Source organism: Doryrhamphus excisus, linkage group LG14 (genome assembly GCF_037039965.1).
Source record: "Doryrhamphus excisus strain RoL-2023G ecotype Guam linkage group LG14, RoL_Dexc_Guam_v1.1, whole genome shotgun sequence".
Taxonomy (NCBI): Eukaryota; Metazoa; Chordata; class Actinopteri; order Syngnathiformes; family Syngnathidae; genus Doryrhamphus; species Doryrhamphus excisus.
The window spans coordinates 17328942-17342251 of record NC_136370.1 but is presented as its reverse complement, the minus strand read 5'-3'; the positions used below and the strand labels follow the sequence as shown (position 1 = coordinate 17342251).

At 40.9% G+C, this 13310-nt stretch overlaps 1 protein-coding gene across 6 annotated transcripts in view; it reads right to left on the bottom strand.

Moving 5' to 3' along the window:
- The window catches only part of unc79 (unc-79 homolog, NALCN channel complex subunit), a 64365-nt gene that overhangs the window by 7894 nt on the left and 43161 nt on the right, over positions 1 to 13310 (bottom strand). For 4 of the 6 annotated variants that reach the window (XM_078796230.1, XM_078796227.1, XM_078796226.1 and 1 more), the window contains 13 exons: positions 13086 to 13248; positions 11208 to 11357; positions 9886 to 11133; positions 9595 to 9699; positions 9353 to 9469; positions 6705 to 6807; positions 6440 to 6580; positions 6269 to 6307; positions 6068 to 6180; positions 5906 to 5991; positions 3966 to 4139; positions 1377 to 1445; positions 1182 to 1292 (listed from right to left, as the gene is read on the bottom strand). In XM_078796230.1, coding sequence (XP_078652356.1) covers positions 1182 to 1292; positions 1377 to 1445; positions 3966 to 4139; positions 5906 to 5991; positions 6068 to 6180; positions 6269 to 6307; positions 6440 to 6580; positions 6705 to 6807; positions 9353 to 9469; positions 9595 to 9699; positions 9886 to 11133; positions 11208 to 11357; positions 13086 to 13248 — 2619 coding nt within the window. The remainder of the gene's footprint in view (positions 1 to 1181; positions 1293 to 1376; positions 1446 to 3965; positions 4140 to 5905; positions 5992 to 6067; positions 6181 to 6268; positions 6308 to 6439; positions 6581 to 6704; positions 6808 to 9352; positions 9470 to 9594; positions 9700 to 9885; positions 11134 to 11207; positions 11358 to 13085; positions 13249 to 13310) is intronic. The other 2 variants (XM_078796231.1, XM_078796229.1) reach the window with 2 other exon arrangements.

Here is a 13310-nt window from a genome sequence, read left to right as displayed (position 1 = left end):
AGGACCTTTGGTATCATGTACCCAGAAAAAATTATAAATTATTATTATAGCGACCTAAATGGTAGCCTTCAAGTTATTTCCTTAAAACTTAAATAGCCCAAAACTTACCACTTCCACACAGATAGGGAGGATAACTATTAACAGGCAGGGGGCCTCAAACAAGTGTCCTGTGGGCCAGATTTGGCCCGCGGGCCGCATGTTTGAGACCCCCGCTGTATGGTATCATGTACCCAGAAAAAATTATTACGTTTGATTAATGTTCATGTTAAAGGTTAAATAACTGTTAATAGTTACACTCCCTATCCGTGTGGAAGTGGTAAGTTTTTGGCTATTTAAGTTTAAAGGAAATAACTTGAAGAATATTTTTTATTATAGTTTTTTTTTTAAATCCTGTCCAGCCATTGGTGCAGATAATGTTGCTCTAGATCTGGGTGAGACTGGGCCGCATCAGGTTTTCCAAAAAAAAACAAAACGCATTTATTAAAAACAAAAAAATTAAAAAAACTTCACTTTGGTTCCAATTTTCTACAAGAAAAAAGTTATTTCCTTTAAACTTAAATAGCCAAAAACTTACCACTTCCACACGGATAGGGAGTATAACTATTAACAGTTATTTAACCTTTAACATGAACATTAATCAAACGTAATAATTTTTTCTGGGTACATGATACCATACAGCATCCATATCAAACTTGCGCGGGCCGCACTAACATTAAACTTTCATATCTAGGCGGGGGCCTCAAACTAGTGTCCTGCGGGCCACATTTGGCCCGCGGGCCGCGTGTTTGAGACCCCCACTGTATGGTATCATGTACCCAGAAAAAATTATTACATTTGATTAATGTTCATGTTAAAGGTTAAATAACTGTTAATAGTTATCCTCCCTATCCGTGTGGAAGTGGTAAGTTTTTGGCTTTTTAAATAAATTAATTAATTAATTATTATTATTAATTATTATTAATGATTAATTATTAATTTAGTTTTTATAAAATATATATTTTTGGAAAACCTGATGCGACCCAGCCTCCCCCAGACCCTAGCTCCAGTGGCCCCCAGGTAAATTGAGTTTGAGACCCCTGCCTTAAGGCAATATTTGTGGGTACATTTTTGATGTAAACTGAAAAATAGCAACCACTGCATACGTAAAATAATGTTCCGCTGTACCGTAAACGTTCGAATACCTTGTTGAAAGCTTTGTAACACAGTCCACACAGCTCCACTAAGTAGGAGAGGCTGAAGATTCCATACTGGATGACAAAGCTCAGCAGCTTGGAGAACGGCTCCAGGAGGCTCTGTAGGACACATGAGGTTAGATGTTAAAGGCCAGGATTTGTATAAATTAGCTTCCACTAAAATCTTCTCTGGGCTTTACTTACCCGAGTTGCATTTGTGGTTGGAATTTTCAGTAGGCAAATGATAATCCTCAGACTGGAATCCATGGGGCACTGAGGGACAGACAGATTGCAAAAAAAGCTTTAACCAAAAGACTTTTTCTAAGTACAAAAGTTTTTGCATACTACTTCACAAAGTACGATTACAGTTTTTCTCGATTGTTTACACACAATTTGTGATATCTGAGACACAATAACCACAACATATAACCAATGCTCCATGAACCAAGTCTACTAAACCAGTGATTTTCAACCACTGTGCCGCGGGCACACTAGTGTACCTTGAGAAACAGTCAGGTGTGCCGTGAGGAATTATCCAATATCACTTTTTTATAATTAACATTTATTAATCATTTGCAAATATTATGTCAATAGCCATTATGTCAATAGTATACATGGACCCAAATATTCCAATTGCATTTGGTTTATTTGCTCGAACAGGGATGGAATATTCCTTACATTGTTTTTCAGTGGAAAAAAAAAATTCTGTGTAATTTTGTGTTCTGAGTCCAAAAAAAACAAAACACAATTCTAAAATATTTTTCAAGAAGTGTCACACTGAACACAAAAAGTCATGATGAATATGATGTAATCACAGTGTTTTACACTGAGCACATCATATAAATGTTTGTTCATATAGTGGTTTGTGTGCGTCATTTGGAGACCAAAACACCATTTTGAGAAGAATGAAGACACATGCTAACTCGCAAACTAGAGAGCTAGCGACCTAAACGGTAGCCTCCAAGTTATTTCTTTTCAACTTAAAAAGCTAAAAACTTACCACTTCCACACGGATAGGGAGGATAGCTATTAACAGTTATTTAACCTTTACACTCAGTATGCAGATTTTGGAGACCAAAACACCATTTTGAGAAGAATGAAGATGTAAGATGTTTTTGGATGTAAAGTTTCATTTTGCAGGAGAATTGAGGGGTTTTTCAGAAATGTGTGAGTGATTTTTTTGGATTTGTGTGTAGAGTTCTGAGAATATGAGGCATTCCTTTCACAAAATGTGTTTAAGCAATCGAGAAAAACTGTATTATTTCTGAAGCTGTATACATTTAGATGCAGACCACTGTATGTGGAACTTTGTGTTGGCTGTGATGAACACTTTGTACATAGTTTTTCTGTGAAAAATTAAAAAAAAAATCTGTGTAATTTTGTGTTCTGAGTCAAAAAAATACAAAAAAACCCAAAAAACAAAGTGTCACACTGAACACAAAAAGACCCGAGTCATGATGAATATGATGTAATCACAGTGTTTTACACTGAGCACATCATATAAATGTTTGTTCATATAGTGGCTTGTGTGCGTCATTTGGAGACCAAAACACCATTTTGAGAAGAATGAAGACACATGCTGACTCACAAACTAGAGAGCTAGCGACCTAAACGGTAGTCTTCAAGTTATTTCCTTTAAACTTAAAAAGCTAAAAACTTACCACTTCCACACGGATAGGGAGGATAACTATTAACAGTTATTTAACCTTTAACATGAACATTAATCAAACGTAATAATTTTTTCTGGGTACATGATACCATACAGCATCCATATCAAACTTGCGCGGGCCGCACTAACATTAAACTTTCATATCAAGGCGGGGGCCTCAAACTAGTGTCCTGTGGGCCAGATTTGGCCCGCGGGCCGCGTGTTTGTGACCCCTGCTGTATGGTATCATGTACCCAGAACAAAATTATTACGTTTGATTAATGTTCATGTTAAAGGTTAAATAACTGTTAATAGTTATCCTCCCTATCTGTGTGGAAGTGGTAAGTTTTTGGCTTTTTAAGTTTAAAGGAAATAACTTGGAGGCTACCGTTTAGGTCGCTAGCTCTCTAGTTTGCGAGTTAGCATGTGTCTCAAGACCCTGCAGTTGCGCAATATGTTGTAAATTTAAAAAAAGTATAAATGTGACTATAGTCGTGTTTTGTCATGTCTACAGGGCTCTGATAATGCTTTATTAATTTTGTAGTCGATCGAATGCAGGGGTCTCAAACACACGGCCCGCGGGCCAAATGTAGCCCGCAGGACACTAGTTTGAGGCCCCCGCCTTGATATGAAAGTTTAATGTTAGTGCGGCCCCGCGCAAGTTTGATATGGATGCTGTATGGTATCATGTACCCAGAACAAAATTAATACGTTTGATTAATGTTCATGTTAAAGGTTAAATAACTGTTAATAGTTATCCTCCCTATCTGTGTGGAAGTGGTAAGTTTTTGGCTTTTTAAGTTTAAAGGAAATAACTTGAAGGCTACCGTTTAGGTCGCTAGCTCTCTAGTTTGTGAGTTCTGAGAATATGAGGCATCCTTTCAGAAAAAATGTGTTTAAACAATCGAGAAAAAACTGTAATAACACCGGATCGAATTCATGTTCATGAATAAAAATGATTAGAGACGCTTAATTTGACCTCCAAGGTCAAAAAGCGTCAAATCGGAGTCAAATCAATTACAAATGTCAAGATTCAGTGCTATTGAACCTGACAAGGGCACAGCTCGATGCTTTCTCCCGGAGCCGTAATCACATCAAAGCATATCAGGCGAAAGTCTTAAGCGAGCGTCGGCGTCAATAGCTACCTTCAGAGGAAGCACAGACGGCAGTTTAGCGAGAAAGGTCTGGAACTGGTTGCAGATGGTGGCCCACAGGTTGCTCGGAGAATCCATGGGGAGAGCCTCCATGAAGGTGGCGATGTTGTCCAGGCAGTGCAGCATGGTGCCGCCGGCCGGGAGACTCTTTTTGTTGTTCAAGCCCTGGAGCGGGGAGTGTACATGAAGCGTAGCTGGGGTTATATAACGGCCGTTCTATAAGCGAGGCGATATTTCCATTTAAGTGATCACTCAGTACTGATCAATCACGATGTTCATAATAATAATAATAACAAGGCCGGCGGATTTAGGACACCGAAGTACAGATTATTGCTTGCGTGGGCATTCGCCTCGCTGCTCATTTCTGGAGTCCAACAATAACAATCAACTGGTGAGGTTGTATTGGGTAATAAGGCAGGTTCTCTTGGATGCCCGCAGGATTTGTTTTGTTTTTTTAAATGGGATTTTCAACCACTAGTGTACCTTGAGAAACCGTCAGGTGTGCCGTGAGGAATTATCCAATATCACTTTTTATAATTAACATTTATTAATCATCATTTGCAAATATGATGTCAATAGCCATGATGTCAATAGTATACATGGACCCAAATATTCCAATTGCATTTGGTATATTTGCTCAAACGGAAAGAATTGAACAGGGATGGAATATTCCTTTAACCAATCCGATTGAGGTATCTTGTACCCGCTCAAACGGAAAAGTTGTCAGACTGCGTTCTTCTTCTTCGTGGGGTTTTTCTTCTTCTGTTGTTTATTGGCGGTTGGCAAGCAGCTTTCATGTGCATTAGCGCCATCTGTGCAGTTTTATTCATTCATTCATTCATTTTCTACCGCTTTTTCCTCACAAGGGTCGCGGGGGTGCTGGAGCCTATCCCAGCTATCTTCAGGCGAGAGGTGGGGTACACCCTGGACTGGTGGCCGGCCAATAACAGGGCACATATAGACAAACAACCATTCACACTCACATTCATACCTATGGACAATTTGGAGTCGCTAATTAACCTAGCATGTTTTTGGAATGTGGGAGGAAACCGGAGTACCCGGAGAAAACCCACGCATGCACAGGGGAGAACATGCAAACTCCACACAGAGATGGCCGAGGGTGGAATTGAACCCTGGTCTCCAAGCTGTGAGGTCTGCGCGCTAACCACTCATCCGCCGTGCCGCCCTAAGTCCAGTTTTATTAAAAAAGAAAATATATATCTATATAAAACATGTCCCGAGTTTAATTATAAAATATTAGCAAGATTGAATTTGATCTTTTCCTGTTTAAATTGATCCCGGGTGCGTTCTTTCAGCGCATGCTCAGATATGACGTAACACGCAGATCCAGACGTTCTTCACTTTTAAAAATGGAGGCCAGCAATCGGCACTGGACTAAGCAAAGTTGGTTTTTGATTCAAACTAAATTTCAAGACTGGACAGACGAAAAACTGTCAATACGGAGTTATTCCAACAAGTGAAAGAAAAACTCGGGGAAGCCGGTATCACGTGATGTTGATGTTTACGTTTTACTGGGCATGCCCTATTGACTATTCTGGTTGATTTTCACGAACGCATGTAGACAAGAGATTGGAATATTCCTTTCTATGGATACCATTGTTTCCCGAAAGGTGATTCGGAAAGAGAAAAAGTGGTGATGTAAAAACGTGGCTACTGTGGAGTGTCTGTGGTGTAAAGACTAGCATAGCAATGTAATATTGGTCCGTGTGGCAACACCTACCTTGTTCCTCCCATAGACTTATTGATGCACGTGTGAGGCCGTGGTGACATTTTGGTTTTGTGGTGTGCCACAAGATTTTTTCCAATGTAAAAAAAAAAAAGGTTGAAAAACAGTCTTAGCTGGAAACCACTGCATCAGTACGCTTTGACAAGAGCTCCCCCTGCTGGTTAGAAGATAAATAAAAACTCACCTCAAGCAGCATGTTGAGTGCAGCAACAGAACTCAACTCATTGAAATCTATCAGCGACGAGGCAAGCGTCCGTAAGAAACTTCCATCTGCGTAATACAAAAACGGGGGATAGTTTTCGATTTTTATGCACTCAGATTTTAATATTGACGACTACCGGCGGACCTTTAATGTTGCTTTGGAAAAGCTGTGGCAAGATGCCATTAGGCGCCAGCTGGTGGAACATGCAGCGGAGGAATTGCTTAGCCACACCTGCAACATTCCCTGGAATCAACATACTGCAAAACATCATAAGGAGACAAACGCATTAATTAATCAAGTCATCATCTTATAATAAAAAGTGTATAACTTTACGCCGTAGTGTACCTTTCTGCTTGTCCGGAAAAATTAGCACTGGAAGCCAACCTGAGAGAAGAAATGGATTAGGAACCAGGACTGAATCATGCATGAGTTGTGGGGGTTAGTTATGAAACTGCATTGAAGTGCTGTGTGGATGTAGGTTGCAGGGAGAAGGCGGGGGGGGGGGGCTCGATGTACCTGCCCACAGATTGCATGATGTCTAGAAGCATAGGAGCAGCCAAATCAGGGCTGAGGTGGATGAACATGGATAGGACCACCACAGCGAGGCCAAGGGTCTCTTCATCGTATTCCTCCAGGACGGCCGTACAGTCTCGACACCTGGAGGGCGACATAAACATAAACCGGCTATTAGATTAGCATGACTGGTGCTATTATTGAATATTTAGGCCCATGTTTTCCTCAGTGCCATGCCATAAATTCAACTGATTCCAGTTTGCTTCACCTGTCGGACATCAACGTTGGCTGCTCATCAATGAACTCCTCAGGCGCCGGGACAAACATGCTGACTGTGCTGGGTGCAGAGAGCAGACTGGTCTTTGTTGGTCCTACAGTACAGAGAAAGACCTGTTACAGGAAAAGGTTTTTTCCCACCGGTCTGAGTTGAAAGTACATACTAATCTTCTCAGAAAGATGTCACAATACATCACTTGGATATCACTTCCTGTCTTGAGCACATAAACACATATTGTCTAGTCCAGGGGTCGGCAACCTTTACTATGAAAAATAGCCAAAACAAAGTATGTTTAAAACAACATTGGATGGAATTTGGGGGTATTAAAGTAGTTCAGATAACAAAACACAAGTTGGAGAATTCTTGCTAGTATTGGTAATGGTAATGGTAATGGTTTAATTCCATTTGAACATGCATCAGATTACAATTGAATGCATCACATAATCAGTTCACAGTTTCACATGTCCAAAAGGAGTAGGAAGAAGCAAAGCTTATTAAATCCTACCCCTCCATCTGGTACTTTTACAATCAGTAACTGTTACATTTGTTCACTTCCTGCCTTTCTAATATAATTTAAGTTTTTTTTAATTTTTTATTTTATTTTTTTATTTAAAAAAAAATTGCCAACAATTTAAAAAAAAATGTTTAAATTTTTTTTAAATTATTTACATTTTTTAAATGGTTTCATTTCATTTGAACATGCATCAGATTACAATTGAATGCATCACATAATCAGTTCACAGTTCCACATGTCCAAAAGGAGTAGGAAGAAGCAAAGCTTATTAAATCCTACCCCTCCATCTGGTACTTTTACAATCAGTAACTGTTACATTTGTTCACTTCCTGCTTTCCTAATATAATTTACGTTTTTTTTAACTTTATTTTTTTAATTTAATGAACATTTTTTTGTTTTTAATTAAAAAAACACATTTTTAATGGTTTTATTTCATTTGAACATGCATCAGATTACAATTGAATGCATCACATAATCAGTTCACAGTTTCACATGTCCAAAAGGAGTAGGAAGAAGCAAAGCTTATTAAATCCTACCCCTCCATCTGGTACTTTTACAATCAGTAACTGTTACATTTGTTCACTTCCTGCCTTTCTAATATAATTTAAGTTTTTTTTATTTTTTATTTTATTTTTTTATTTTAAAAAAATTGCCAACAATTTAAAAAAAATGTTTAAATTTTTTTTTAATTATTTACATTTTTTAAATGGTTTCATTTCATTTGAACATGCATCAGATTACAATTGAATGCATCACATAATCAGTTCACAGTTCCACATGTCCAAAAGGAGTAGGAAGAAGCAAAGCTTATTAAATCCTACCCCTCCATCTGGTACTTTTACAATCAGTAACTGTTACATTTGTTCACTTCCTGCCTTTCTAATATAATTTAAGTTTTTTTTTTTTTTATTTTATTTTTTTATTTTAAAAAAATTGCCAACAATTTAAAAAAAATGTTTAAATTTTTTTTTAATTATTTACATTTTTTAAATGGTTTCATTTCATTTGAACATGCATCAGATTACAATTGAATGCATCACATAATCAGTTCACAGTTCCACATGTCCAAAAGGAGTAGGAAGAAGCAAACTCAGTCAGAACTCAGTCAGAATGCATTCATGGTCTCACACAAAGTTGGATTTTTTAAAACTCATTACAAAGACATGCATTTTCCCCGCTCGGGTGTTCATAAATATTGAAGTAATTAGCGCGCACACCTCACAGCTAGGAGACCAGGGTTCGATTCCACCCTCGGCCATCTCTGTGTGGAGTTTGCATGTTCTCCCCGTGCATGCGTGGGTTTTCTCCGGGTACTCCGGTTTCCTCCCACATTCCAAAAACATGCTAGGTTAATTAGCGACTCCAAATTGTCCATAGGTATGAATGTGAGTGTGAATGGTTGTTTGTCTATATGTGCCATGTGATTGACTGGCCACCAGTCTCGCCCGAAGACAGCTGGGATAGGCTCCAGCACCCCCATGACCCTTGTGAGAATAAGCGTTAGAAAATGAACAAATGAATGAATGAATGTAATTAGGGGCTGCACGGGTGGTGAGCACACAGGTCTCACAGCTAGGAAACCCGAGTTCAATTCCTCCATCGCCCATCTGTGTGTGGAGTCTGCATGTTCGGGTACTCCGGTTTCCTCCCACATTCCAAAAACATGCTAGGTTAATTAGCGACTCCAAATTGTCCATAGGTATGAATGTGAGTGTGAATGGTTGTTTGTCTATATGTGCCCTGTGATTGGCTGGCCACCAGTCCAGGGTGTATCTGACACCTGGGATAGGCTCCAGCACCCCTCCGCGACCCTCGTGAGGAAAAGCGGTAGAAAATGAATGAATGCAAAGGGAGCCACAACAAAGAGGCTGAATAGCCACATGCGACTCTGGAGCCGCAGGTTGCTGACCCCTGGTCTAGTCAAAGGACATACCTCCTGTCTTGTGAGGGGAGGACCATACAAAAAATGTAGTAGAACTAACGCCCAATGTGATGGGTAGTAGAAGTTATAATAGAAAAATGGGGTTAGGATTAGGAATTCCAATTGAACTTTTCAACTCATTTCAAGAGAAAATTCCATGATTGGTGCTGTCGCAACGACCGACCGACCGACCGACCGACTGACCTGTGTCCCAGGTGCTGATGTTGTGCGGTGCGCTGGATTGATGCTCCAGCTGCCTCTTCATCAGCTGGCTCATGGTCAACGCTCCCAGAGAGCCTCGCTTCACTTGACGGTACTGAACTGCGAGGGTCACACGAGGACAAAAATGATTCCCGTTAAAGCAGCCCACGTATCATCTCAGGGAGCCATCGGAAAAACCGATAAAGTTACTCCGTTTTTGTTTCCCAAATTATGTTTCAGCTTACTACCAGAAACTGAAGAACGGTGGCTTGTTTCAGGCATCGCCGCTTCGAGCGTCGGAGCCGAGGAAGATTCCCGCGGCTTTTCCAAAGTAGACAAAGCTTTGTTATCTGGAAGGTGAATCATCGGTCAACATAAACATTCATATATCTTCTGGATCTTCTGGAATGCTGGAGCCTAATCCTTGCTGACTACATCAAACTATACAGAATATGCTGTTTCTTTAATCGGAACGTCGTTTTTTGGGGGGATTTCAACAGGAACGCTAGCATAGTCGTGGTTTCTCTGCGACTCACCGGGATCTGCGACCTGCTCCGTGCCGAGTTTATCAAACGTGTTGAACGAGATGTCCAAGTATTCCCTCTGGATGGCGCTCACAGCTATCTTCCTTTGCTTCCGTTGGCGAGGAACAATCTGGATCTTGAACTCCGCCTCGTCGTTGTCATCGCCGTCGTGAGCTTTGGGATCGCTGTCTGCTTCGTCGCCCATGTCGTCATCCTCCTCATCGTCACCATCCTCTTCATCATCATTGGTTTTCTCTGGTGAGGATAGAGGTTCAAAGCTGTCTTCCGGAATGTCCAAAAAAATGGTCCTGCTAGAAGGACTTGAAGCTTTCATCTCCTCGGACATCCCAAAAGTGTCGTCCAGTGACGTGTCAGGGACATGTGGGGTCTTCCTTAGTAGGTCTCTTTTCTGCTTCAGAGTCATGATGGGGCTCTCGTGGGAGATGTTTTCCAGTCGCTCGGGCAACTCAAAGGAGCTGGATGGTGTTAGCTTCTTCTCCAAAAGCAATTCCTCTGAGTCTTGTTCTCCGGTCAGAAGGTCTGGAATTTTTTTGTCGCTGGAGCAGTCCTCCACGCTGACCTGCACTACCGGAGACAACCGCAATGTGTTGCTACTCGCAGGGGATGCAAGAACCTTCGGACTCCCGTTGAACTTTGTACCGATTAAGGTGTTGAGGTCAAAGTCTTCATCGCTCTCGACGATGCGAAGCGGAGGTAAGGATTCAAACACTAAAGAGTCTGTGTCAGACATGGAGAGAAGCGAGTGTTTTTCCGGAATGGAGGTGCAGTCAGAGGAGAGGTCGATAAGGTCCGTGTCCTCCTTCCCCGCAGCTGACCCCCCAACAGAACCCTGATCCAGCCGGTCCTCAAAGGTCTCCATGCAGCTGAGACGGACTTCTGGTATGACGGGTTTAGACGTGTCAGAATGTGCGCCTCGGGAACCACGTCGAGTTACGGAATCGCTTCCCTCCACTCGAACCGAAGAACCATCGGAGGATCCTTTAGCGTGCCGTCTGCTGTGCGCCGCGGCGGATGGGGGCAGCACCACAGGGGGTGCCTGCAAGTCGCAGCGGTCAATGCAGGATTTGCGTCGATGTTCGTCCAAATTGAAGAGTATGGAATCGGTGTTGGAGATGTCAAGAGATTTCTGCTTGTTCATGGCCTGAAGACGCTTCTTCCTGGTGCTCTCCTCTCTCACACAGTGCAGGATGCTGTCCTGAAGGGCGCTGGCTTCCCGGTACTCGGACAGCTCGATTTCACCTGCAGCAGAAAAACATACGAAAATAAGACAAATCGGACAAATCGGATGAAGCTAATTTCTTCTCAGCTCTTACTTTTCTTTGCATTCAGCTCCACGGGCTGGTACTTCACCGACTTGCTGCCGCCGATTCTCTTCAGGCGGGCGAAGAAGGTCTGCGACTCCTTGTTAGCGGCGCCCGTGGGTGTGTCGTGAACATCGGACTCATCAAATACGCTGTCCTCCTCTAAAATACAGGGAAGAAACCGAGAAGTCAAATTGTTGCCATTTTATCCGGAGTTGGAAGAGAACGCAAAACGTGACATTTGTGACATCCACTTTGGGTTGTATTCAAAATACGTAATAAGTCATGTGATACCCCCCCCCCTCCCCCACATATGCAGAGTATGCAGTGTGCTTAGGGGCCCACAATCCATGTTGGGGCACAAACAATATATTGTTTAATATGTCATTAAACAATATGTTTAGACCAGGGGTCTCAAACACGCGGCACACAATATGAATATGACCTATAACAGGAAGTGAACTGGAAAATTCAAAATAAGGTGTTTGCATATCTCTGCGCACCTGAAAGGTAGACGACATTTCACTTTGTAGACGACATCCAGTCTCTTAAAGGAATACTACACTTTTTGGGGCACACTTTTTGCCCATCAATCCTCTTATATGAATTTTGAAAGATATAAAAACAGGTAAAAAGAGACAACTAAGAATGCACATAATGGGATGCCTTCTGAAAAAAACTAAAAAAAAAAAAAAAACGCCAACAATGCTCATTTACATAATGTGACCTGCATATTATCCAAGATACAGTGACATTGTTATTATTATTATTGTTATTAATATTATTAAGCTGAAGAACTACGATATCGGTGTGGTGATACCTCACTGTCAGGGGATGAAAAATACAAAAACAAATAAATCTGATTAGTATCTAGAGCAGGGGTCTCAAACACGCGGCCCGCGGGCCAAATGTGGCCCGCAGGACACTAGTTTGAGGCCCCCGCCTTGATATGAAAGTTGCCCGCGCAAGTTTGATATGGATGCTGTATGGTATCATGTACCCAGAAAAAAATTATTACGTTTGATTAATGTTCATGTTAAAGGTTAAATAACTGTTAATAGTTATCCTCCATATCCGTGTGGAAGTGGTAAGTTTTTTGGCTATTTAAGTTTAAAGGAAATAACTTGAAGGCTACCGTTTAGGTCGCTAGCTCTCTAGTTTGCGAGTTAGCATGTGTCTCAAGACCCTGCAGTTGCGCAATATGTTGTAAATAAAAAGAGTATAAATGTGACTATAGTCGTGTTTTGTCATGTCTACAGGGCTCTAATAATGCTTTGTTCATTTTAATCTGAAAAAAATCATTTGTCTACCCACCAACTATATGTGGTTTCTTAAGTTTTTATTATTTGACGTTTCATTATTATTATTATATTTATTTATTTATTACTGATTGATTGAATTTTTTTTATTTTTGATTTGTTTATTTACTTACTTCGGTATGAGGTGCATTATTTAAAAAAAAACTTAAACTATATTATGGAAAGCAGGAAGTGAACAAATGTAACAGTTACTGATTGTAAAAGTACCAGATGGAGGGGTAGGATTTAATAAGCTTTGCTTCTTCCTACTCCTTTTGGACATGTGGAACTGTGAACTGATTATGTGATGCATTCAATTGTAATCTGATGCATGTTCAAATGAAATAAAACCATTACCATTACTGTAAATAATTGTGCATGTGGATTGGAGCTTTGTCTCTGTTAGCTATTAATATTCCCTATGTAGCTCTTCTCTCATTGATTTCACCAATGACAAATGTTTGAGCCTGAAGCAGGACGACACGCTCTTAATCTTATGATATCATGAAAAATTCATACGACTCCATTTAATTTTTAGGACATTCCGCCAAAGGTTCCGATTGATGTCTGCGCTCGAGCTGAGCAATTTCACCTTTTTCCTTTTCACTGTAGCGGCTCATGTTGGAGTTGTCGCTGTAGAGGGGGCCGGCTGTGGCGTGTGGACGGCAGCTGTGATACTGGGCATTCAGGGTGTTAATGGTAATGTGGATCAGGTGGAGGACAACTTTACTTCCGTCCATTTCTCTGTAAGGGTACTGAAGCACACAAAGAGGACATTTCAGTTGGTGCAGGAGGACAATTTCATTTTCTATCGCTT